We start from the raw sequence: 27587 nt of genomic DNA on the forward strand, positions 1-27587 counted from the left end.
ACCAAATGACTTTCTAGGTTTCGAAGTTAAACCAGGTCAAAATGTTCCACCCAGATCTGTTCCTTGTATTCCAGAGGAATTTACGCTTAAATGTTGCCATATTCACAGAGAGAACATCAGGTGTCTCACTGGTACATGCCAGTATATGGAATTCAAATGTCCAAAACTACTTCACAACTAAATGCCTTTCTGATATACATGTGGGAATGTCATGTCACTTCTGAAGTGCAAAACAAAGGGTTTTTCAGTTAATTGCAAAATAGTTGTAAAGCTTCATATTTGCATAATTTAAAGGCAGAACTAAATTTTAAACTTTCCCCAGCAAAGTATGTATGAGATCAACCCAGAAGGAACATTTGGGAGTTTGCTGTTTAAAGGGATTTGAAGTGCCTAACTAAATTCCATGATCGCTACCAGTTAGCAAAACATCACAACTGAATGAAATTCTGACTTGCATGTCAGAACTTAGTTTGAGAAATGTTAGGCCTCTGTGGTTGAGTATCTTTTGAAAACTAAGTTCTTGGTCCTCTTTGTGGCAAACAGTTTTCAGTGGGGCATTCCCTGTCTCCATAGCAGCTGGAGGCAGAACAGATCTTTGCTCCGAGCCTGGGCTTCGTCCTGTCCCTCAGGAGGAATTCTCCAGAATTCTCTGCCTCCAAGCAGCACACAAGAGATTTTAGGTCTCCCTTTGTAGCAGAGCTTTTGCAGGACTTTTAACAAACTGTCAGTTTCTTCAGTGGCTTCAAGGCTTTTCTCCTCTAAACTTAAAAAATATCCCCCCACACACAAACTTTCCGAGATGGGTGAGAAAGACAGAACCTCTCCTCCCCTTAGAAATGGCAGTCATAGACAGCAGCTCCAGGAACCCAGTTTCCAGATGGCCTGCAGCCAAGATCCATCCAGAGACAGTTGACCGGGCTCCAGCAAAACTCGCCATGGGAGCAAGATCCATGCTGAGATAGTTGAGCAAGTTGCATGAAAGCTGTGCTCACTGAGACCAGGCCATTATCAGTGGCATGAAACTCGAGGTGTGGTGGTGGTTTTTGTTTTTTTCCCCACAACCTCCCTCCCACACATGGGATCTGTATTCTCTCAGTTTGCAGAGCAAGCAGGAAAGCCTCTCCTGGGCCTCCTGAATCTCAGGGGAAGGCAAGGTCCACTAGAACAACCAGGAGGAAGAAATTTCTGCTCCCAGCCATTACGTAGGCAATGTCCATGCTGAGATTATTGAGAAGGCTGCAAAGCATTTCCTGTTTCTGCAAGCTATTTTACCTACAAATGCTCAGCTGCATGAAAGGTGCTAGTTTCTGTAAACTTTCTGATACTAATGAGTAAGGTTACGTTTCAATCACAGGTATTTTTAGTAAAAGTAATGGACAGGTCATGGGTAGTAAACAAAAATTCATGGCCTGTGACCTGTCCATGACTGTGACTAAAACTTGGGAAGGGAGGGGCAACTGCCAAGGACCCCTGCGGGAAGGGGCGGTTGGTGGGGCCGGTAGGTCTCTACATGGCTCCATACCTTCCCCCTCTGCCCCGCCCCAAGCAGCAGCAGAGTTAGGGAGGGGGCAGGGGTTGGGGCACGGGATGGGGTGAGGTGGGCTCTGGGCGGTGCTTACCTGGGGGAATCCCCAGAAGTGGCGACATCCCCTTGCTCAGCTTCTGGGCGGAGGCATGGCTGCCTCCGCCTGTAGGCACCGCCCCCGCAGCACCATTGGCTGGGAACCAAAGCCAGTGGGAGCTGTGAAGCCAGCACTCTGGGCAGAGGCAGTGCGGAGAGCTGCCTGGCCACGCCTCTGCCTAGCAGCTGAGCAAGGGGATGTTGATGCTTCTGGGGAGTCCCCCAGGTAAGTTCCGCCCAGAGCCCGCCTCACCCCAGCCTCTGCCACCTCCCACACACTAACTCTGCTGCTGGGGCAGGGAGCGGTGGCCTGAGACTGCCCCAGCAGTGACTGGCGCGGCTGGTGCATTGGTGGTCTGAGCTGCCCCTGAGCCAGGTGCACCGGCTGCTGCAGAAGTCACTGAACCTGTGACAAACTCGCAGCCTGTCAAGGTTCCTCCCCCACTCTGAACTCTAGAGTACAGATGTGGGGACCTGCATGAAAAACCTCCTAAGCTTATCTTTACCAGCTTAGGTCAAAACTTCCCCAAGGTACAAAATATTCCACCCTTTGTCCTTGGATTGGCCGCTACCACCATCAAACTAATACTGGTTACTGGGGAAGAGCTGTTTGGACACGTCTTTCCCCCCGAAAATACTTCCCAAAACCTTGTACCCCACTTCCTGGACAAGGTTTGGTTAAAAAGCCTCACCAATTTGCCTAGGTGACTACAGACCCAGACCCTTAGATCTTAAGAACAATGAACAATCCTCCCAACACTTGCATCCCCCCTTTCCTGGGAAATGTTGGATAAAAAGCCTCACCAATTTGCATAGGTGACCACAGACCCAAACCCTTGGATCTGAGAACAATGAAAAAGCATTCAGTTTTCTTACAAGAAGACTTTTAATAAAAATAGAAGTAAATAGAAATAAAGAAATCCCCCCCTGTAAAATCAGGATGGTAGATACCTTACAGGGTAATTAGATTCAAAACATAGAGAACCCCTCTAGGCAAAACCTTAAGTTACAAAAAAGATATTCTATTCAGCACAATTCTTTTCTCAGCCATTTAAAGAAATCATAATCTAACCCGTACCTAGCTAGATTACTTACTAAAAGTTCTAAGACTCCATTCCTGGTCTATCCCCAGCCAAGACAGACTATAGACAGACACACAGACCCTTTGTTTCTCTCCCTCCTCCCAGCTTTTGAAAGTATCTTGTCTCCTCATTGGTCATTTTGGTCAGGTGCCAGTGAGGTTACCTTTAGCTTCTTAACCCTTTACAGGTGAGAGGAGCTTTCCCCTGGCCAGGAGGGATTTCAAAGGGGTTTACCCTTCCCTTTTATATTTATGACACAGCCTTACTAATGAGTCATTTGTCTCCAGTGGCTCTGGTTCACTCCATTCTGTGCAGTCAGTCCCCACTCAGAATCACTTCACTCCACGCTCCTGATTCCTTTCCCTGTTAGATAGGCCTACCTCCTCTCCCCTTCAAGTGATCCTACAGAAGGTCATGAAGTGGCTACTATTTTTGTAAGGGTGACACGTGGGATACATGCTTGCAGACTCTCTCAGCCCCGGTCAAGTTCCCCCTGCTGGACACTTGCCAGGCTGCTCTGTTTGGACCCACATGTAGGGCCTAAGTCGTCTTAGGCTCCCTTTTGTCTGCACAGGCTTAAGTCACCACCTCTGGTTCTAGACTTTCTGGCAAATTTCCAGCACACAGACTGTCTCATAATCCTTCCCTAGGAGTGGGAGCCCATGGTCCAGCTGCCCTTGACCCTGGGAACCAGTGCTGATCTCCCCTCCCACAATATCACCTCAGCACTTTAGTATACCCTTTTCCAGATCTCCATTCTTGTGGATACTCTGGCTTCTAGTTTACCTCTTTGGGGGGACATGAAAGTTGAAGCCAACAGACACAAGCTTTTCCAAAAACAATCACACTTTACTTTAGACAGCATGAGAGGAATACAGATCTGTGTAAAATAAGAAAATTCTATATGCAATTCCTGCCCAGTATCTTCACAACTCTTGAGCATTCTTTGAGAATTGGTCAGAGTCCCTTCTCCTGAACTTGAGTCCTCCAGCATGTTTCTCTTCCTGTACTGGATCTATGGAGAGAACTGATACTTTTGTCAGGTGATGCCTGGTGAGTCTCAAAACCATCCAAACTCTAGTATCTTGAATCTAATGCCCTGCTTTAGTGGGGGGGAAAAGCTTGGTTGCAGTGAGCCACACTACTAAGAAGTTTGGGAGGACAGCTCTAAAGAACAGGAGAAATCTCTAAAGCTGGGGCTTTGAGCTAGACCAGGGGTTCCTCAGACTTCATTGCACTGTGAACCCTTCTGATAACAAAAATTACTATATTACCCCATTCAGGGGAACTGAAGCCTGAGCCCGCCCAAGCCCCGCCTCCCTGGGTGGGGGGCCAAAGCTCTAAGGCTTCAGCCCCAGCAAGGGGCCTATAATCTGAGACCTACCGCCCAGTCTTGAAGCACTAGGGCTTCAGCCCCAGGTGTTGGGGCTTGGGCTTCAGCCCTGGGCCCCAGCAAGTCTAAGCCAGCTCTGGTAACCTCTTTAAAATGGGGTTGTGACCCACTTTGGGGTCCCAACCCACAGTTTGAGAACTGCTGAGCTAGATACCTCAGACTTTCAACCAAGTTTCTCAGCGCTAAGCATGAAGAGGGAGGGCTAACTTTACAGATACATGTGTAGAAAATGAAACACAAACCTCAAAGGTGAAAAGCTCTGTAATTCTTCCTCAACTGGTTTGAAGATGTGATTAAGGTGGACTGGAAATTCCTTATCAAGACCTATTTCTACCTAAGGTTAAGCCTGCTGTGGCTTCCTTAGTAAAGGGCATAGTTATACCAGCTGAAGTGTTCTGCCAACTCCCCAGACAGGCGAATAAGATCTTCACTGAGAGAAAACTTTGGAGTAGTTTCAGCTCTGAGACTATTTGCAGTGATCTAATTGTAGAGGTCTGTGCTCAACTGGGACCCCTGTGAGCATGCATTAAAAAAAACCTACATAAAACCTTCTTTAAACTAGATTTCCCTAGCCTACTTTTCCAAGACTGATGTTTCACCAGTTTCTGATTTGCTGTGCATTTAAAACTTCCAAATACATGTCCCTGAGGAATGCCATAAGTGAAAGGGAAATGTGTCTGTCCTTGCTTGGATTACAGGGTGCAGCAGCCATTGCTAAAAGCTTTCTGAAGCATGGCTTTGAATGAACAAGTGGAAGGGCCAGTTACAGCCCTCACAAAATTCTAGCAGCTCAGTCATTGGCCAACACCATCTTTATTTCAGGAGAGAGACAGAAGATAGGAGGGTGTGCTAACGTTTGGCAAATCAGACTAAGGGTATGTCTACACTACAAAATTAGGTTGAATTTATAGACGTCGGTTTTGTAGAAAGTGTTTTTATACAGTCGATTGTGTGTCCCCCCTACACAAATGCTCTAAGTGCATGTAGTCAGCAGAATGTGTCCACAGTACCAAGGCAATCGTCGACTTCCGGAGCGTTGCACTGTGGATAGCTATCCCACAGTTCCTGCAGTCTGCACCGCCTATTTGAATTCTGAGTAGAAATCCCAGTGGCTGATGGGGCTAAAACATTGTCGCAGGTGGTTCTGGGTACATATCGTCAGGTCCTCCTTCCCTCCCTCCCTCCTTCCATGAAAGCAAGGGCAGACAATCGTTTTGCACCTTTTTTTCTTGAGTTACCTGTGCAGACACCATACCACGGCAAGCATGGAGCCCGCTTAGCTAACAGTCACCGTATCTCTCCTGGGCGCTGGCAGATGCGGTACTGCATTGCTACACAGCAGCAGTTTATTGCCTTTTGGCAGCAGCCAGTGCAGTATGACTGGTAGCCGTCGTCGCCATAGTCCTGGGTGCTCTTTTAACTGACCTCAATGAGGTCAGGGGCGCCTGGGCAAACGGGAGTGACGCAGCCAGGTCGTTTCCCTTTTAAGTTTCGTCTCATGGCGATTCAGTCCTACCGGCAGTGCACTGTCTTTTAATCAGCAGCCAACAGAAGACGATGGCCAGTAGTCATACTGCACCGTCTTCTGCCAAGCACCCAAGAGATGACGATGGCTAGTGGTAGTACTGCACAGTCTGCTGCCAGCAAGATGTATAAAGATAGAAGAAGTGGCTCAAAACATGAAATAGACCAGATTTGTTTTGCATTCATTTTCTCCTCCCTCCCTCCGTGAAATCAACGGCCTGCTAAACCCAGTTTTGAGTTCTGCCCTTGAGGGGGCCATTCTGTTTCTTGCAAAGCCACCCCTTTGTTGATTTGAATTCCATGTATGCCAACCCTGTAAGCCATGTCGTACCTCTCTCTGTCAGGGCAACAGCAGGCAATCGTTCCACGCCTTTTTTCTGTGCAGATGCAAGACCGTGGCAAGCATGGAGCCCGCTTAGATCACTTTGGCAATTAGGAGCACATTAAACACCACATGCATTATCCAGCAGTATATGCAACACCAGAACCTGGCAAAGCGAAACCGGGCGAGTAGGCAACGTCAGCACGGTGACGAGAGTGATGAGGATATGGACACAGACTTCTCTCAAAGCACGGGCCCTGGCAGTGTGGGCATCATGGTGCTAATGGGGCAGGTTCATGCGGTGGAACGCCGATTCTGGGTTAGGGAGACAAGTGCAGACTGGTGAGACATAGTGTTGCAGGTAGTATTGCAGGTCTGGGATGATTCTCAGTGGCTGCGAAACTTTTGCATGCGTAAGGGCACTTTCATGGAACTTCGTGACTTGTTTCCCCTGCCCTGAGGCGCAAGAATACCAAGGTGAGAGCAGCCTTCACAGTTGAAAAGCGAGTGGCAATAGCCCTGTGGAAGCTTGCAACGCCAGACAGCTACCGGTCAGTTGGGAATCAATTTGGAGTGGGCAAATCTGCTGTGGGGGCTGCTGTGATGCAAGTAGCCAATGCAATCAAAAATCTGCTGATATGAAGGGTAGTGACCCTGGGAAATGTGGAGGTCATAGTGGATGGCTTTGCTGCAATGGGATTCCCTAACTGTGGTGGGGCCATAGATGGAACCCATATCCCTGTCTTGGCACCAGAGCACCAAGCCGGCGAGAACATAAACCGCAAGGGGTACTTTTCAATAGTGCTGCAAGCACTGGTGGATCACAAGGGACATTTCACCAACATCAACGTGGGATGGTCGGGAAAGGTACATGACGCTCGCATCTTCAGGAACTCTGGTCTGTTTCAAAAGCTGCAGGAAGGGACTTTATTCCCAGACCAGAAAATAACTGTTGGGGATGTTGAAATGCCTGTAGTTCTCCTTGGGAACCCAGCCTACCTCTTAATGCCATGGCTCATGAAGCCATACACAGGCAGCCTGGACAGTAGTCAGGAGCTGTTCAACTACAGGCTCAGCAAGGGTAGAATGTGCATTTGGATGTTTAAAAGCACGCTGGCGCAGTTTACTGACTCAGACCTCAGCGAAACCAATATTCCTACTTGCATAATGACAGGTTTCAGAGTAGCAGCCGTGTTAGTCTGTATTCACAAAAAGAAAAGGAGTACTTGTGGCATCTTAGAGACTAACAAATTTGTTTGAGCATAAGGTATCGTGAGCTGTAGCCACAAGTTCTCCTTTCCTTTTTGCGAATATTCCCACTGTTACTGCTTGCTGTGCACTCCACAATATCTGTGAGAGTAAGGGGGAGACGTTTATGGTGGGGTGGGAGGTTGAGGCAAATCGCCTGGCCGCTGGTTACGGTTACAACCAGACACCAGGGCGGTTAGAGCACAGGAGGGCGCGGTGCACATCAGAGAAGTTTTGAAAACCAGTTTCATGACTGGCCAGGCTATGGTGTGAATGTTCTGTTTGTTTCTCCTTGATGAAACCCCCCGCCCGTTGGTTCACTCTACTTCCCTGTAAGCTAACCACCCTCCACTCCTCCCTTCGATCACCACTTGCAGAGGCAATAAAGTCATTGTTGCTTCACATTCATGCATTCTTTATTCATTCATCACAGAAATAGGGGGATAACTACCAAGGTAGCCCAGGAGGGGTGGTGAAGGAGAGAAGGACAAGGCCACACAGCACTTTAAAAGTTTAAAACTTATTGAATGCCAGCCTTCTGTTGCTTGGGCAATCCTCTGGGGTGGAGTGGCTGGGTGGCCGGAGGCCCCTCCACCGCATTCTTGGGCGTCTGGGTGAGGAGGCTATGGAACTTGGGGAGGAGGGTGGTTGGTTACACGGTCTGTAGCGGCGGTCTGTGCTCCTGCTGCCTTTTCTGCAGTTCAACCATATGCTGGAGCATATTAGTTTGATCCTCCAGCAGCCTCAGCATTGAATTCTGCCTCCTATCATCACCCTGCCACCACCTTTCAGCTTCAGCCCAGCACCTCTCCTCCCGGTCATTTTGTCCTTTCCTGCATTCTGACATTGTCTGCCTCCACGCATTCATCTGTGCTCTGTCAGTGTGGGAGGACAGCATGAGCTCAGAGAACATTTCATCGCGAGTGCGTTTTTTTTCGCCTTCTGATCTTCGCTAGCCTCTGGGAAGGAGAAGATCCTGTGATCCTTGAAACACATGCAGCTGGTGGAGGAAAAAAATGGACAGCGGTATTTAAAAAGACACATTTTATAGAACAATGGGTACACTCTTTCACGGTAAACCTTGCTGTTAACATTACATACATTGCACATGTGCTTTCGTTACAAGGTCGCATTTTGCTTCCCCCCAGCGCATGGCTAGCCCCTCCTCCCTCCCCGTGGCTAACAGTGGGGAACCTTTCTGTTCAGCCACAGGCAAACAGCCCAGCAGGAACAGGCACCTCTGAATGTCCCCTTAAGAAAAGCACCCTATTTCAACCAGGTGACCATGAATGATATCACTCTCCTGAGGATAACACAGAGAGATAAAGAACAGATGTTGTTTGAACGCCAGCAAACATACACTGCAATGCTTTGTTGTACAATGATTTCCGAGTATGTGCTACTGGCCTGGAATGGTAAAGTGTCCTACCATGATGGACGGAATAAGGCTGCCCTCCCCAGAAACCTTTTGCAAAGGCTTTGGGAGTACATCCAGGAGAGCCGCGAATGCCAGGGCAAATTAATCATTAAACTCGCTTGCTTTTAAATCATGTATACTATTTTAAAAGGTACACTCACCAGAGGTCCCTTCTCTGGCCGGCAGGTCCGGGAGGCAGCCTTGGGTGGGTTTGGGGGGTACTGGCTCCAGGTCCAGGGTGAGAAACAGTTCCTAGCTGTCAGGAAAACCAGTTTCTCCGCTTGCTTGCTGTGAGCTATCTACAACCTCATCATCCTCTTCCTCATCCCCAGAACCTGCTTCCGTGTCGCCTCCATCTCCATTGAAGGAGTCAAACAACATGTTTGTGGTAGTGGTGGCTGAACCCCCCGAAAAGGGCACGCAGCTTATAGAAGCGGCATGTTTGGGGCTTTGACCCGGAGCGGCCATTCCCCTCTCTGGTTTTCTGGTAGGCTTACCTCAGCTCCTTAAGTTTCACATGGCACTGCTTCGGGTCCCTGTTATGGCCTCAGTCCTTCCTGCCCTTGGAGATTTTGATAAAGGTTTTGGCATTTCGAGAACTGGAAGGGAGTTCTGATAGCACGGATTCCTCTCCCCATACAGCGATCAGATCCCGTACCTCCCATTTGGTCCATGCTGGAGCTCTTTTGCGATTCTGGGACTCCATCATGGTCACCTCTGCTGATGAGCTCTGCATGGTCACCTGCAGCTTGCCACGCTGGCCAAATAGGAAATTGAATTCAAAAGTTCGTGGGCCTTTTTCTGTCTACCTGGCCAGTGCATCTGAGTTGAGAGTGCTGTCCAGACTGGTCACAATGGAGCACTCTGGGATAGCTCCCGGAGGCCAATACTGTCTAATTGTGTCCACAGTACCCCAGATTCGACCCAGCAAGACCGATTTCAGTGCTAATCCCCTTGTCAGGGGTGGAGTAAGGAAATTGATTTTAAGAGCCCTCTAAGTTGAAAAAAGGGGCTTCGTTGTGTGGACGGTGGCAGGGTTAAATCGATTTAACGCTGCTGAATTCAACCTCAACTTCTAGTGTAGACCAGGGCTGAGAGAAAAGGCTCAGATTCAACTCCAGGTTATCCTTGTGTGGATTCCCAACACAATTCTAGCTTTGCATCTAGCCTGTAATTACAACAAATCAATATATAAACAACTTCATCAGAGGTCTAGTACTAGCATCTTTGGTGAATTAATTCTTAATTATTTAACAGCTACGTGATGTTGAGTCCAGATAGAAGACCTTGTGCATGGGGAACATACCTGGATCCCATTATGATGTGGGGCAAGGCAAGGCGGGACATGTAGCTCAAGAAGTAGATATGGAGTATAATCTGTCTCGTCCTATGAACTGTCAAGTGCACCCCTCCACTTTCAGCAGATGACTCTTCAGGAACATGGTATGTATTTATGTATACAATCTTCCTTAAGAGAAGCAGCCCTGTTCGATCCAGAAGTGGATGCTCTATTCCCCAGAGTTCTACACCAAGAAAGAAAATCCAGGCCAGCTGTCTCAGCAAGAAGCACTTAGAATCAGGGGAATGCAGTCTAGATCATTTAGCCTTTTGCTGGATTACAGACCAGTTTGAAAGCCTGTTAATCACCTACAGGCATTTAAGTCCAGCTTGGAAAAAAATCAATAGGTACTACATGAGAGAGAGACAGACACCCAAAATCAGAGGGTGATTTAATCTCATGAAGTTGGCAAAAAGTCCTCAGTCAAGGGGTATGGAGCTGCTCTGCAGCATTTCCTACAGGTCGCTGGTGACAAACTGTCTTTCACAGCCTCGCCCTCTCTAGGCAAATACAGTTCTTCTCAGAGGTAGTCTTATGTTGTTCAATGCTGAATATGAACTCCAGCCTCCTCAGTTATTTCCTTAGCCCTCTTTCCTGTAGAGGGGTGGGAGGATTCCCAGGATTCTTCTCTTACAGCTGCAGGCTTCTCCTTAAGGGAGCAGTTTGCTCCGTTTTGGGTCAGCCTTCCTTAAGCACCTGGACATAAACTCCAGCCTCCTTGGATATTTCACAATGCTCTTCAGGTGTAGGGGCTTCGCAGCACCCTTCTCCTCATGTAGTCTCACCTAATTCCAGGCTGCTCCACAGAGTCCCTCTTCTAGAGCTCAGCTTTTGCTGAGTCAGCCCTGAACTGGTCCTGTCTGGATCTAGGAGTACTCTCCAGCTGCTATTGAGCTCCCAGCTATGCTTATTTCTCTTCCTGTTTCATTCCTCAGAGAAGGAGTTCATTTCCCTTTCCTAGAAGGCACTCATCCTGTTACAAGATGCAGGTGCCCTCCTCCTAGGCCCAATCAGTTAACAAAACTGGGGTGTACTAATAAGGCACAGATGCACTTAGCCCTAGCTCGCCCTTAAGTGCCAGTCACTCTGTGACCACCTCCTTTATTTCCCCTCCCCCCCTTAATCACTGAGAGTGAAGATGGTAGAGGAGATTATGAAGGAAAGGCCACAGTGAATATAATCAACTTCTCATTAATTCTCAGGTCTGGGTTCTCAGACCTGAACTAGGTGTAACTGGAACCGCCTCTCAAACTCCCAGCAAACCCATGCACGCACAACAGAGTGCCAATAGGGACCTATCCTAAGTAGTATCCACGAACCCATCAGCTGGGAAGCTCCGAGGAAGGAGCTGTAGTTGTTCTGAGAAAGTGATAGAAAGCCCTCCTAGCATCTCAGACGTTATTTTGTGAGTCATCTGAGGTTTAGATGTTGGCATTACAAGGACACCAATCAGCTGAAACAAAGGACATTCTATGTTTGGGTTTTTTATAAGGTGGCCTCACCCTGGGGCTCAAGGTCAACGTTTCTTAGATGGGCAAGTCAGCCAGGCATATTGCATTATAAGAAACCAACCCCTCATCACCATTACATAACACATTCCTGAAGACCACCACTCTTCTCAGTCCTTTGGCAATATGCATATTCCTGTCATAATCTTGATCTGTGGCCTGTGAGTCCTAATAAAACCACATTGGTGGCAAGTCTCTTTCTGACTGAAAATAAGTTGCCTGCTTACCGTCTCCTTGTCCAACTGGGATTTCAGAGCTTGGTATGCTCTTAATGAAACTTCAGTCAAATTTTCTGTCAAAGATGGTAGTTCTGTGAACTAACCAGGCCTCCATCACCAAGGTGTCCACAGTGTCATATAATATGAAGTGGTATTATTGCCCTTCTGACTGAATCCAAACATCTTCAGAAAGTAGAAGTGCATAAGTTAGATATACCTATTTATTCAGCGTCTCAGGTAAAACTTCACATTACTATGCATTCTGAAAAAAGCAGCAGTTTTGTGAGCAGAGCTCACACATCTTATGAGGAGGCCTGCAAGGCTACCACAGAGACCTCCATCCACACTTCTCTAACAAGAGAGATCCTCATCCCTGCCGATGCAGCATTTTATAGAAGGCGCTTACAAAACAAGGTGTTCTAGTAACCTTAACTGCATGGGTAAATTGAATTCTCCCTTGGGATGACCTACTGCATTCTGCATCCCATAGTGAAGACTGTATGCCATGGAGGGGACTGAGAGAAGGGAAAATTCTGTCTTACCTGTGAATTTTCATTCTGGGACCCTCCATGTCCAACAGTCTGACCTTCAGAGGATTGCATTATATCTAGGGTTTCTCCTGGTTGTTGCTTCCTTAAGTATTTTGAAAAGGGAGAAGGTGTTCTTCCAGGAAATCCCTAAATTTCAAGTCAAGGCTCTGCTGCAAATGGTTTGAATTGAATAGTTCTGATGCCTGGTCTACATTTAAAAATTAGATTGACCTACCTATGTTGCTCATCTAACCCCCAGTGTAGATGCAGCTAGGTCGATGGAAGAATTCTTCTGTTTACCTAGCTATTGCTTCTCTGAGACATGGATTTTTCCATCGATGGAGTTAATCCTTTCTGGCAATTTAAAAAGCGTTTACGACATAGTGCTACCGCGGCACAGCTGCAGCGGCACAGCTGCAGCACCATAGCTGCGCTGCTGTAGCGGTGACATACTCATAGCTTCCAAAATGGAAAAATACTATCGTTTTAGAGGGCTCTTCCTGAGGAGCAATCTTAAACCCAGACTCTGAATAAAGATCATGGCGATGTAGAATACTTGTGAATACTCTCTGACTTGGAAGGTCCTAGAATGAAAAATCGCAGGAAAGAAGTAATTTTCCCATTTTACTAAATGTACATGCTTTAACTAGAACATTTTTCTTTTTCTTCATCTTCCTAGGAATTTTCTTCTGGCAAAGCTGAATGTTTCACTGGACATTCCTTAAGACCAATGAGAAAAAGTAACCTGCACTCTTCAGACTCTAGCTTTGACAAAAGTATGGAAATGTTAAATGAGAATGTCAATGGAAGACACTTTACAAGGTAACTGCTCTCTTTCCATGTCTCTTAATAATCACTGTTAAATTGAAATCTAGTCACTTAAAGCAGGGGAGGAGTAAAAGTAACTTCAAATATTCCATCAGCTCCTAAATAGTCTTCCTAATTTTTGCTCTTTTACAAACGCATTTCTTTTTTTGTGGGGGGAGAAATGTGTCTTCCATTGCTGTGTTAAGAATCTCTGCAAACAGGGAAAGGTGGAACTAATTATACGCAATGTTATCCTGAACAGAGCAAGAGAAAATAAAGATACTCTTTACAAATCATCTTCTTATGGTAATATTAACTGAAATTAACCTACCATTGTTTCAAATTATTCAGACATAAGAGTGGTATATAAGCTGATAGTGTCCCTTTTAATTTTAAGTTGGCAGACTTTTTTATTCTAACAGTCAAATGTTTAACTTCTTGGGGGATAATACTTTCAGTGCTGAAGTTTTTTGCTTTCTCAGTACAGTCACATTTTGTGTCCTTGTCGGTGGCCGAGAATAGACTTCCCCATTCGCTAGCAGCAAGTTGACTTGGCTTATGCATTCCTGCCTAACTGGTTCTTCCATCTACTTTCTGGTCAGTTTATGCTTCATTTGACCAGGGAATGGAGCAATATAAGGCTTGAACCATGCTTTGTTAAATTTTTACACTTAAAACTAAAAAGGGAATAGAAAAGATGAGTGTACCATGGCCAAGTGGATTTTAATGTTCACTTCAAAAATAACCTTACAATTGAATAACGTAAATTTTTTTGCCTGTAACCACTGTTGCTTGTATAAGGAGGGCATACTACCTCTTTGCCTTACCTACCATAGTCAAGCCAAGAAAAACTTCACAGTTATATATGTTTGCTTCACATATCAGTCCTTTTTTGACTTCAGAATTGGTTTTTCAAACTTTAAAACTTCAGTGGGGCAAATCAATGATATCTTTCCAAGTCTGGAATTACAAATGCTCTCCCAGACCTATGTATGTGCATATAGTACCCCGATCCTTTTTGTGATCTTTGGGCACTATAAAAATAATAGATCTTTTGTCTGCATAAGCCTGTGTTTTAAACTAGTGAAATCTAGAACTTGATGCCCAAATAGATTAAGCAGGTACAATAACTCTTATATTTCCCCTTCCTTTATATAGGCAGTTGGCTAAACTGCAGGCTGACCAAAAAAATGAAGATTGTAAAGCAGGTAAAGAAAGAAAATACAAATCTTTCCAATTTTTAGTTAGTGTTAGGTTTTAAAATGCCTGTGTTTTTGTTTAACTTGAATTGTTTCACTTGAAATCAACCTGCAGTGCTGAATAAATTATGTGTTAATAGCTCATTTTCAGGCAACTACATTTAATAGCAGAACTAAAATACACTGTATGCAGTGTTCCATCAGTTACTGGTTGGTCAGTACTAGGGTGTCTGAATTTTATATGCATATAAAATGCAGACACCCTAGTACTGACCAACCAGTAACTGATGGAACACTGCATACAGTGTATTTTAGTTCTGCTATTAAATGTAGTTGCCTGAACAGCACTTAGAATATGTAAACCTATAGGTTTTGCAATCAACTTCTCATTGTTTAAAGTAAACTGGTAATTCTGTAATTAAAACCTGCGTGTTTATAATCAAGTTTAGGTTTTGTAAAGTGTTTTTGATCAAAGTGGTTGTTTTGTGCACAATTTTAACTGTGTGTTACAGTAGTGATTATTTGTGTGTGTCTGTGTGTAACTATTTTTAAAGCATGCCTTTTTAGTGTGAGGTTAAGGATGCCATGTATAAATGTTTGCCAGGTTTTTCAAAAGTGACTTGAGATTCTGAGTATGTCTGTATGTGGGTATGCAACTTGAGACAAATTAAATCTCCTGAAAGCATGAATATTGACCCTCTGTATATCTGATCCCTTTTAATCTGTAAAGTTGAGTACTCAAAAGATTGACTCACCCAAAATAGCTAGTTACTTGTGAGTAGCTTGCCTCTAGTATTTAAAAATATTTGTACGATACAACTTTGTACAAATCAGTAAAGGAAAACATCTTAAAAGTAAAATATGTAGACTAAAATTGGGCACAGTTCTGTTTTGCAAGATAGGAATAATTATTACAGTTTGCTCTTAGCTAGAATGTAAACTGCATACTTACCTTGGCTGGTTACATTTTTAAAAATCTGTTAAAATCACTCAGATACAAATTATATTTCTAAGAATAGAATATAATGTGTAGAAGTACTTACCACTTATTTTAATTTAAAGTTTAAAGTTGCAGTCATAACAGTAACTCACATAATCATGTATTTAAATAAAAGTCCAACACTGGTGGATATTTGTAAGTTTTTTTTCTCCATATTTGAGGGAAAATAATATGTTCAATATTGTATATTTATAAACATAGTAATTCCAGTCACTAGATCTTTGAAAACCAGAGCTGATGTGAAAGCTGCTGAACAAGTCCATGGAGAGAGTGGGGATGTGGAGGTGCGTCGCAGTTGCAGAATCAGGCGAAGCCGTTATAGTACTACAAACCAATCTGTTTTGTTTGACAAACTTATAACAAAGTAAGTGTTTTTCTGTCCTTCAAAGATGGTAAAACCGTCCTTAAAGGCTTACTTACAAGCACGTGCTTGAGTACCATGTGGGCTAAACTTCTTAAAAATGTTTGCCAAAAATAGATTAACTATGAGAATTCTTTATCTATGTCTCTACAATACTGCTGAGTTCCAGGAGCCTTCTATAATGCAGTACCCATTGGAATGCACAACCACCTGCTCATGGCACCGCATGTTGAGAATCAAGCTTATACAAGGACAGTATGGTCCCAGTCACATTGTTTCCTTTCTGTCTGTAGTCAGTTGTAAATGGTAGGGCCTTTCTTCCCTGTTGGGATAACTTTTCTTGGCCTGAGGTTAGTATTTTTAGACATTTTAATTTAATATTTTATCATAGTCTTTGCTGTTTTGCAGCTAGGCCAGTTTGACCCTGGTTTTAGCCCCTGAAGAGTTATGACTAATCCAGTCTTCAAAGGTCTACCAAGACTGAGTTCAAAGGTGTGGCTTATGTCCTTAGAATCTGATGCATACATCTTTTGTTTAATTTGCCTTGGAGACCCTGTTCCTGGATTGTTGCTTGATGTAAAGCCTGTTTACCTCTAGCCAGTGGTCCCCAAACTGTGGGGGCGCACCCCTTAGAGGTCACAGAGGAACGTTTCGGGGGGCACAACAGGCCCGGGCCAACCTCCGTGGGGGACAAGAAGGGCGTGCCACCCAGCCCCGCTCTTCCCCCAGCTCTGCTCTGGCCTCACCCGGCCTACGGCCCCTGGCTGCGGCCTCTGCTCCGCCTCAGCCTCTGCCCCCTTACCCTGTCCACATGCCCTTCTTCCCACACCCCCAACCTTGGGCGATGGGGAGGCCCAGACAAGGGTAAGGAGGGGGTGCAACATGACAAGTTTGGGGACCACTGTTCTAACCCTTGCTTATAAGGTGAGGTGGCTCGAGGTTTGTCTTATAAGCCAGGGCCCCAGTCCATTTTGCAATCTACAACTGGTTCCACTATCCTCTTCAGCTCATAAAATGCCAGTTATGAGGAAGCCAGTTGCATGGTACCAAAACACCAAATACTGTCTCGCATCTGTTCTGGTTTAGGAATAAACCATTCCAAGAAAGGAGTTGGTTGATTCTGGGACCCTAGTGTTCCTGTCACCATCTTAGGCGTCAAAGAAGTATACATCCAGACAGTAATGGATTGGTGCAGCAACTTCCTTGGTGTCAGGAGTTTCTTATGTACTAAATAGATCTCATGCCACATATGTACAAGTGCGGGGTTAAGTGATGGAGTTTCTCTTTTGGCTGAGGAAAGAATTGGTTTGCTTAGTGACTATATTAGTGCTGGAGTTTTCTTCCTTTTATAGCCTGTGAATGTTTGGTGCTATAGGATGGCACGTGTGCAGCCCCAGTGGGCATTGCTCTCCTGAAGATTCTCAAAGCTCAACAGCAATAGGGTGCATGTCAGTAAATTTAAACTATGGAAAAACAATACTAAGTCTAGAAGTACAGTTATGGGTGAGTAAACATTTTGTCCTGTTGTCTCTTAAAGGGACACTGTCAATTTAAAATAATGCTCTGACTGAAACTTGTGATCGCACTAAGTGAATAATTAGTACTAAAAACTACTATAACTGTAAGACATTAGAAAAATATTTTTCTATATTATAGTTTGTTTTTTCCCATTTAGGTGGGTTTTTCACACAGTAGACAGGAAAGAAACTTTTTTTTTTAAATGTGATTGTAAATCCACAAAAACAGTTGGGGCAGGTGCAGCACATGAAACTTTTTTTTTAAAAAAACTATTTTTTAAAAACTGATTATGCATCCGTTTGACTGTGTCACTTTAAGCACATCATATTGAAATTTCATGCTGATACGCATTTTTTTTCATTCTGTCTGACCTTACATATGTGTCACTTTTTATATCAGCACTGCAGAAGCAGTATTACAAAAAATGGATGACATGAAGAAGATGCGTAGACGTCGAATGATAGACTTGGAAGACCTTGGGGTGTTCAATGATGCCGAGGAAGTAAATATGCACTCATAATGTTTCTTTAGATGTATAAGGGGGCTGTCTTTTAGGCAGCAAAATGACTTGTTTATTTGTATTTTATTTTTAATGTAATTGAAGTGTTGCAAAGAGAATAACGTAATCCAATACCATTTTTATTTTTGCTTTCTATAATGATGGTCATAATACATGATATCTCCAGTAACCAGAGACTGTTTTTTCAGCCACAGTGTCTAACAATCCATATTCGCTATATTGAGAGGGGTAGAGAATGTAATGTTATCATGGTAAGATGTTGTTAGCCATATGCCAGTATTTTATGATCTAACTTCTAAATAGCCTTATTACCACTTTTGAATGGATATTTTATATTTACTAACAATTGTTTCAATCTTTTAAAACTTTGATTCTTACTAAAAGAAAATAAGCTTGACTGAAATCTTTAAAAGATTTGCTAGCTGATCAGGCTTCCAGTGCATAAGCGCAACCAATATGTTTACTGGTTGTAGCTTTGACCCTCAGCTGTCAGTTTCTATCCTATTTTGCTGGTTAAAGCAAACATAGAGAATGGTGCTGGACTGGAAAATTTATAGCTTTAAAAAGCTATCTTCTTCCTGTGTGAGTGTTGCTATGGCTATGGTTTCAGTTCCTCTTTGCCAGCTACATCTTGATATGTTACCACCTTAAATAGTCTCTTAAAGATAGATACATACAGTTGAGGAACTTGCAACTTATGTGTGCAGCTCCATACTTTTCACTGGTGCTGGAAGAAGTTTTCAGGGTGCTGATTATCCTTCTTCCTAATTTTATTGTCCGCGAATGAAGGTGCTAGCTGAGAAGACAGAGGCAAAGCAGATAGTGAACTGACTTTAAATAGATGGGCCTTTTCTAATTCTTAGATTACTTAACATTTATTCTGCTCAATATTAGGTATTCTGATATATAGTTTTCTGATTGGGTTTAATTTGTGACATAAACTGAAATGGCGTATGCTTGATGTGAATATTGAGACACAATAAACTTGGCCTTCCAAAGCCACTTTTAGTTCTTCTGCTAAGTACAACCACACTTTAATTTAGCCTTTTATGCATGTGCAATACCTTGATAAATTTGCTGTGTATATATGATGTTCATGCTGCAAGGACTGGAGCATGTGCAAATTTGTTATATAATTGGGTGTTTTTTTGTGTTTTTTGTTTTGGTTTGGTTTTTTTGTTTTTTGTTTTTCCCTGTCCCGTAATTAGGAAAATCTTGATATGTACGCTCGAGGAAAGCAAAAGAGAGAGCAAAGAACTGATGAAGAAACCACTGATAATCAAGATGGCAGTGCAGGTCACCATTTATCTTAATTTTCTTTGTTTTGTATTTAAAATTTCTAATATGGTCTATTGAAGGGTTCTACACTACAGAAATTTTTTTCATAAAGCATGGCTCTCTGTGTTGTTTGCAATTGCAAGCTTCCATCTTTTCTTGATGTCACAAGCTAATAGAGGCAAGAGATGTCCCTTGAACAAAGTAGAAATAATGTTCCAAATAAAGCTTGTCTTTTAAGATGAGGATATTTTTAAATAAGATACTAGATAACTCTACTTGTTTTTTCCCTTTTACTGCCTTTCATCAGATTACCACATACTACTTTACGAAGGCTAATAAAATAAGCCTCTCTCCTATAGGTAGATATCCCCATTTTATGTATGGAGGAAAATGAGCCATAGACAAGTTAGTGACTTGCCCATTGTTGCTCATAATCTGCAGCAGAACTAGGAATAATTTATATCTCCTGAATCCCAGTCCTGAACTTTGTTAACCACAAGAGCTTTTTCTTTACGGTTTGGTCTTGGAATAACAGGAAATACCATGGCTAAGAAGAGCTCTAGCTTGTCTCTCTCACCAACAGAAGTTGGTTCAATAAAAGATATTACCTCACCCACCTTGTCTCTTAATATCCAGAGGCCAACACTGAAAACAGAAAATACAGTTATCACCTCAAAAATATTCTAATAGCATTGACATTTCATCTGAGATAATTAACGGTGGGGGAAATCCTGGACTTACTGAAGTCAGTGCATGTTTTGCTGTTGACTTTAATGAGGCCAAGATGTAACCCATTGTTTCTATATGAATGTCCCTCTTTACTGATTTCCTAACCCTGGACACTATCTTGCGTAAATTGCTCTTGGAAGTCTGCAGTCTTTCAGGTCCAGTATGTAGTGGAATGTAACACAATTTTAGAAATCTATGCAGGGAGAAGTTTAGGTTTAGTATAATTGATTTTAACTCATAGAAACTAGTCCTGTCATAACTGATGGCATTTGTTTTGCTGCCTGTTTTTGAATATTCATTGGCAAAAAGCTTCATTAAGTCAGAGTTAAGGTTGCCTTGTAGTATCTTGTGCCCTTCTGCAATGTAAAGTTCAGCAGAACTGATTGAAAACCAGGAAATACAGAGTTAAGATATGCACAAATGCAACTTTAACTCTGCCTCCCTGGAACAGGCAATAACTCCTGGGAATTATATGCATCATCTGCTGTTGGATTCATTGTATTAAATATAGCTGTACTGAATTGTGGATAGATTAGATTGAGCAGGTTGGCTGAGTTGTGATAAGAGATCTGGGGACTCTGCCTCTCTGAGAAGCAGAACCTTTCTCCCTGACCCCATCTCCTCACTTCAGTATGCGATCAAAGGAAAGAGGTGCATGTGTATCCTGTCTATACTCACTTCAGCAATGAGATCTGAAGGTTGTCACTAGCAGTGCACAGGGGTGTTTTCTTCTCATCGGGATTGTCAGGAGCGAAGTAGGATAGGAATGGTCTGTTGGTTTAATGTTAGTATGTGGGAGTATAGTATTTTCTAAATGGGCAACCTACCCTAAATGCTCAATTACTGAGGGACAATCTTCACTCATTGCTATATTTGCTTTCCACAACCAATTCTCTGTATAACTTTTCATGAGGGATGTACCCAAATACTTGGATGCCAATATCTAAACTGTATTCTTAAATTTATTCACCTAAATTTGGGTCATTGCTGATTGTGCACTACATGTATCTTATGACTTGTTTAAAAAAAACTTTATATTTGTGTATAATCTAAGCACTATACCCAGATGCAGTGATGAGCTGCCAAAATCTTAACAACCGGTTCCCTCCTCACCCCACGAGGTGGTCGTGGCCCGCCCTCTGCCCCATCCAACCCCCCGCATTCCTTGACACACCTTTCCCACCCCTGCCCCATCCAACCCTGTCCCCTGACTGCCCCCAGAACCGGGCAGGAGGGCCTTGTGGGCCACCGTAGTGTGTGCCCACCATGCCACTGAGAGCCAGAGGGACCTGCTGGGGGGCAAGGGGAGGAGTCCTGGCGATGCTTACCTGGAACGGCTCCTGGGAAGCATCTGGCAGGTTCCTCTGGCTCCTAGGGGAGGGGAGGTTGGAGCACCCATGGGGGGGAAAAGGGTAACAGGGTTGTGAAATTTAGCAGGTGTGGTTGTGGTTCTGTGCAGCTCGCCGCCCGGCTCTGCTTCTCTGCCCCCCTCCTCCCCCCCCGCCCCCGGCTTTCCACGAATCAGCTTTGCACTCAGGCCCAGGGAGGTGGAGGCAAGCTGGGGTGGGGAGTGGTTCCCCTGCGTGCATCTCCTCCCCCCCCAGCACACCTTTGCTCCACCTCCCTGGGCCTGAGCGCGAAGCTGCTGCTTGCTTCTCTGCCCCGCCCCCAGTCTTCCCATGAATCAGCTATTTGCACGGGAAGCCTGGGAGGGCTGAGAAGCAGAGTGGGGTGGAACATAACTCAGGGGTGGGAGCGGAGCGGAGGTGAGCTGGGGGTGGGGTGGGGAGCTGCCGGTGGTGCTCCAGCCCCAGAGCACCCACGGAGTTGGGGCCTAAGGTGCCACTTTTAGCAGGTTGTTAAATGTAGAAGCCCTTTTAGAACCGGTTGTCCCACAAGGGACAATCGGTTCTAAAAGGGCTTCTACATTTAACAACCGATTCCAGCGAACCGGCTCCAGCTCACCACTGCCCAGATGTACAGACATTTTTTTCAACCTATGCCTTATATAATTTTTTAACGTTAGCTTTAATAAAATATTTTAAATGGTACTCTTTTCAAAAGGGTAACAGCGTTGTGAAATTTAGCAGGTGTGGTGATGGTTCGGTGCAGTAGGCTAAGTGGTTGAGAGTAGGGCAGGTATAGGTCACATGTCCTATTACATGAGTGTTCTGCAATATTTATAAAGGCAGTGTGTAAGTATGTGTTATGGGCATATTGGGGCATTGCTTAAAAAGGGCAAAGTTACGGTTGCATTGTCATCTACCTTTAACTTGTATTTTGCAGAACTTAATGTTCTGGAAGGGCATGAAATACTACCTGGCAACCATAACTATTCGTTAACCAAGTTTTTGGTCAGTGAATTTCCTAATTTTCTTTTTCTTTAACTGGAAGAGAAGTATGCTTTGTAGGAGTTAGTGGTCATTTAGGCAGTTGTAGTTCTCACTGTTTTTGCAGTTGAGGTGCTACTGTGGCTAGCCAAAGATTAAACAATGGTATGTGATTCCTTAATGGCTCTCCCACCTCCTGTTCAGTTTGTTATACTGGAAAGGTGTAATCATTGTGCTTTGAAATGTTTGGAGGGTGGTGGTGCTGACAGATCAGAGAGAAATCACAGACATTAATTTGTTTCTCCAAGTCTTGACATTTTTTTATTTTTATGTTGGTAACAGTAACTTAAAGAGCATGAGAGAAGACCTGGCATGGCGTCATTCTTCTCTCCCTTCCCGTATCATATAGCCTCCTTGCCAGCCTTTTCAGCTCAGCTCAGCCTTCCCTTTCCGTCCTAGTAAGCCCTTTGTGCATAAAAAGTTGCTCCTTGTTGTCTGGTGCCCTCTGCTGATGCACACAAATCACAGGCAGCAGCTCACTGGAGGTTTGTGTGTTACCTGTGTGCACACTGTGTTAGGTCCCACGCCCTAACTATGTCCCACCCCTGCTGCAGCCAGGCCTTCCTGGCAGTGCCCCAGGCCCACCCAGTCTGCCCCCCTTCAAGCTGGCTGCTTTCTCCCACACTTTGGCAAGCCCCTCTACCCTATGTGAGAATGGCATGTCCTTAACTCTTCATTCACTGCTTTTCAGAAGTTTAATTTGATCTACTTTTAGGAGCTCCCTAGAGCCCAGCACACACACTGGAGGAAGGGAGAGGACCTCTGATCCCCGTAGAAAGGCATAGCCCTCAGAGCCCATGTAGATGGCAGAGAGAGGAGTTCCAACCCACCCATAGGGTCAGGGGTCCTTCTCCCCTCGCCCCTCCCCCAGTGCCAAGATCCTGGCACACAACTAGGGGGGAGACTGTGATGTTGACTGGCCACCCACCCCATCTTGCCCTCCCAATCTGCCTGAGCCCCTAGACCCTTTCCCCTTCTTTCCTCAAATCCCCCAAACCCTTCTCCCTATATTCCAAGTTCCCAGCGTAGCATTCACATGTGTAATTTATTTTTCGTTTGACTGCCTTCTGAATTATCTGCTATACTCAGTTTATTTTTCCCCAAAATAAAAGCCCTTGACAGAGGCAGATTGATTAACATGCCTACAGTTTTCTCAGATATCTGCAAAGAAGAGGCTTCAAACTTAAGATGCCTCAGTGTAATTCAGATTTCATGGCCACAGCATGTCCCCTTGAGCCCCCCAGGTCAAGTGAAACTGTCTGGCTGGAAATCCTCCTGCTTAGTCTTTCTGCACATGTCCATGTAATGTATGTTTAGCACATACTAAGTTAGAGAGTTAAACACTTTCCTTAACATTTTCAGTGTTGCTTCCCCAAAGAGGGAGGTAGCACCATGCATTCTCTGGAATAACAATCAAATGATTGAGACCATTTGGGTGACGATCAGAGTCTTGTTTGACAACCAGGCATGTGCAAAAAAAGTTGGTAGAGTCTTTCAACCTTAAGAAATACAGCTTCCCACCAAAAATTGCATCTTGGGAACCCTGTGCTCAAATGACCCCATATTTACGTCGCTAACTCTACCCGGCACTCCCATGAGGCACACCAAATTTCAATGCAATCTGAATAAGCATGAAGATTTTAGAGCACTTGGAAAGCTCATCTTTTAAACAGAAAGGGCTTCTGAACCTTAACATTGCAGAATATAGAGGGCATTTCTATTATATCAGTTAGCTAGGTTTATTATGAACGTTAAGTATGGTTGGTGGTATTCATAGTATATGTACCATGTTGTTTTCCATTGAACTAAGGGTAAGTGTAATTTATAATTATAGAGTCTTCTGAAGAAGAAGCTGAAGACCAGGAAGATGAGGATGGAGAAGATAATCAAAAGCGCTATGACCTTAGACAGAGGAAAACTGTTGTACGTTACCAAGCCCCATTGGAAAGTAGGTTATATAGATCTTTCTGGTGGCCTTGTTTCCTGTCTGTGGTTAGAGGCTACAGAAACACCATCTTTGGCAAAACAAACTTTTATTTTCTTAGCTTTCTCTCCTTTTTTCAGAGCTATCTGGCCTCTTTTATTCTCCCCTGCATCTTCTCCACTGTTTTGCACTCAATAAGCTAGTAGCACACCACTCTGTGTCCTTTAATCTTGTGACACACCAGTATGTCCCAAAAGGATTTAAATACTGCATTATCTGTTCAGTATTTGCTTCCATGGTGTTAACCTACAAAAGATCTTGTGGTTTAAGATCACTGCATAATTCAACCTATATATTTAGGTATTTCCAGTTTACAACACGATTACTCTTCAACTTTATTTTATAAACTTCTAATAAATTACAAATGAATTCTACGTATGCCTGCTGTTTCCTGATCTTGATCTAAAATCTTCATTAAGAAAGTCATCTTAAATAGTCCTGAAGAAACAATAACAAATACAAATGACTTGCCAATCAGTTTTCAGTGTTACATTTAAAAAGCAGTTGAAAACCATTAAGTTTTTCATGACTTTTCTTAAATCTAAACAAATTTGGCATGCATAGACAAAAGCAATGTAATTCCTAGTTATGACTTTCATCTGTCCGATAAAATTTCACTTGTTCCCTGCTCTTTGTGGTGTTTACTCTGATTAAAAGATCTACAGAACTATCTTAAATTAAACTTTTTTGCTTTTAACAGAGCCAAGGCACCAAAGAAAGCCCAACCTATTTTATACTGGTCCGTCCTCTCCTGTGAGACGCAGATATCCTTTTAGCCCTGCAGGACCACGAAGTCCCTACTGTAAAAGGATTAACAGGTTGGTATATGGATGGGGATCATTCTCATTTATCCATATTGGCGGCAGTCACATCATGGAATGTTGCTTAAAATGACTTTCAGAATAGTAGTAATTTATGGAGGTGCTATGACTCTGTTAAGGCTGGTTTCCATTTTGCACATAAAGCAAGGATTCAACCTCTGTTACATATGAAAGATACAGTCTATCTTCCTCAAATTTGCAGCATTGCTCTTGGGTATAGAATTAATTTTCTGAGAATTTATAAGTAAATCTAGCCTTTAGCTGGGAGTGGCAAACCGTGGCCACTGAGAGCTATGCGGGGGCCGTGCCTGCGGACGGTCAACGTCAGCAAAATGTCTCATGGCCCACAATCAGATTACCCCGATGGGCCGCAGGTTGCCCACCACTGTTTTAAATGTCAATTTGAGTAACCAAAATCAGTAGTTGCATTTGAAATCTTGGTCGTGTAATTTCATGTGTTTTTTAAGTAAACATTTAACCTTTTTATATACCCCCCCCCCCCCAAAAAACAGTTCTGTTCCAGTGAGGATTCCTATTCTCTCTCTTCCTTCCCTGGGGCGGGGGGGAAATAACAAGTAGGGAAGCAATCCTACATTTACAGGGAATGGACTAGATAACCTAATGGATCTTTACCCTATGTAAATTCTGAGGTGGAATTTGGAATGAACAGTTAATAACTTGACCTTTAGCTTTTCAGAGTGAGCACATACTTAAGCTTGTTACTGTTTTTCTTTAAACATTTTATTATAATACAGACGAAAGCATGCAATCCATAACAGTGATTCCACATCCTCCTCCTCTTCGTCTGATGATGAGCAACGCTTTGAAAGGCGTAGGAAATGCAGTCGTAACAGAGCATTAAGCCGGTAAGTGTAATTACGTAGCTTCTCCCTTCCGCGCTTTTGGGAGAAATGGCATCTTCACATACGTAAAATATTAGTCTCTTAATTCTTATACTGCAGATTCTCTGCATTGTGACAACTTGTAGTCAAATCTATTGATATATTTGACTCAGTTTTTGACTTTTGGAATTAACTATCAGAAACTGGGTTTGTTTTTTAAAGAACCTCTTACATAGCATGTACTGAATTTAAGTTATTTTGTAGTGTATACAGTTCTGCTGCTGCCCTGTTTACAAGGGTGTTTTTAGCAAGAGAGAAACAGTGATACTGTACTGTAAAATGCAAAAGTAAACTTCAAAAAAATCAAGAACATTTTTTTTTTTAAATTATCTAAATACTGTTTCTAACCATCGTAGTTACAGATTTTTCAGGCAGATCTCAGGTGCGATGTCCAAGTAGAATGGTGTTACTTTAATGAAAATTGTGTATTGTTGTATGCATTAGATTCTTCAGTCACAGAGCTAGCATGTAACTAAATTTTGGGGGATTTGCTACAGAATTTAGGTCCATTGTTACACAACAAACTTGAGATGGTGCAGCAACTGCAGGCCTGATCCACAGAAAACATTGAAATAACGAACCTGTCATGTTGCCGTTCCAATTCTGAGTATAGAAATAGCCAATCTGTGAAAGTTTAGTTTTAAGGATGAAAATCATTCTAAATTCACAATGTCCAAAAGTGAACAAAGGGAGAAGGTTAATTATTCCAGATACTGCCAAACTTCCTTGGGGTGGGATTTTCAAAAGTGCCCAAGTATGTAGAAGCGCAGATCTGTAGGCATCCCAAGGAAGCTGGTGGTATTTAGGATAACTGGCCCTCTTCTTTTGTTCATATTTGGACATTGGAACTTAATTCAGTTGAGGGATTTGGTAGTGCAGGAGTGCTTATCATAAGTTTGTATAATTTGCCAAGAAAAATCTGGTTATATCTTACTTTAGTGTTTGTCTTCCCATTTCCTTGACTTTCAAATCAGGTGCCTTCCACTAAACTTTCGGAAAGACGAATTAAAAGGAGTTCACAAGGATCGGATGAAAATTGGAGCAAGCCTGGCTGATGTTGATCCAATGCAAATAGATTTTTCAGTAAGTTCTTTGTCTCAAATACTGTCAGTTACCCACTGATTGAAAGAGAGTTATGGAAAAACTGTATAAAGTTAACAATCTGTTTACCTCTACCTTTGCACATAAGCCTCCCCTCAACATGTTCCAAAATTGCCATGATTGCCAAGTACGTTTTCTTTTGTAGTTGCATATGAGGTCTTCTATTATTAGATGCTTAGTATAGTTGTGCTGTTGACCCTGCCCGATTTGAACCATGTATGACATACGTGATTTGTTTTGTTTTAACTCTCCCTGAATTAGGTACGATTTGATAGTGTGGGTGGACTATCTAGCCATATTTCAGCTTTAAAAGAGATGGTGGTTTTTCCATTGCTTTACCCAGAAGTATTTGAGAGATTCAGAATTCAGCCTCCAAGGTAATGTGACATGTATTGCAACTTGAAAACTCATGCTCTTGTTTACAGAAGAATATTGCATTTTAAATATCTTTTTCATGTCCTATAAAGCATTTATATGCAAACTTTATTGAAGTAACAGTTAAAGACAAAGACTTTAAACAGACAAAACCCAGAATGTGCAGAGTTTCAAGATTAATATAGTGGCTCGCCAAAACCAGAGACATAGTGTCTGGCCTTTAAGGTAAAGGTATACCCTGAAAAGTGATCCAGTGAAAATGGCATTTTTACGGTCTGAGTTCTATATTTCGTATACAATTTGATTAGTTTACAAGTGAAGAGGGACTTTCTAGCTACCAGCTCTGCAAACTTTTCTGACATCTGCAAGTCAGTGCTGAAGAAACTGCAATTGCAATACT

At 43.4% G+C, this 27587-nt stretch overlaps 1 protein-coding gene across 7 annotated transcripts in view; it reads left to right on the top strand.

The window, feature by feature from the left end:
• The window catches only part of ATAD2 (ATPase family AAA domain containing 2), a 96350-nt gene that overhangs the window by 2430 nt on the left and 66333 nt on the right, over positions 1–27587 (top strand). For 6 of the 7 annotated variants that reach the window (XM_073330201.1, XM_073330197.1, XM_073330203.1 and 3 more), the window contains exons 2-11: positions 12882–13024; positions 14168–14217; positions 15410–15572; positions 17487–17589; positions 18816–18903; positions 23839–23952; positions 24689–24806; positions 25565–25675; positions 26686–26794; positions 27074–27189. In XM_073330201.1, coding sequence (XP_073186302.1) covers positions 12882–13024; positions 14168–14217; positions 15410–15572; positions 17487–17589; positions 18816–18903; positions 23839–23952; positions 24689–24806; positions 25565–25675; positions 26686–26794; positions 27074–27189 — 1115 coding nt within the window. The remainder of the gene's footprint in view (positions 1–12881; positions 13025–14167; positions 14218–15409; positions 15573–17486; positions 17590–18815; positions 18904–23838; positions 23953–24688; positions 24807–25564; positions 25676–26685; positions 26795–27073; positions 27190–27587) is intronic. The other variant, XM_073330198.1, reaches the window with a different exon arrangement.

This window comes from Lepidochelys kempii, chromosome 2, assembly GCF_965140265.1.
Source record: "Lepidochelys kempii isolate rLepKem1 chromosome 2, rLepKem1.hap2, whole genome shotgun sequence".
NCBI classification, from domain to species: Eukaryota; Metazoa; Chordata; order Testudines; family Cheloniidae; genus Lepidochelys; species Lepidochelys kempii.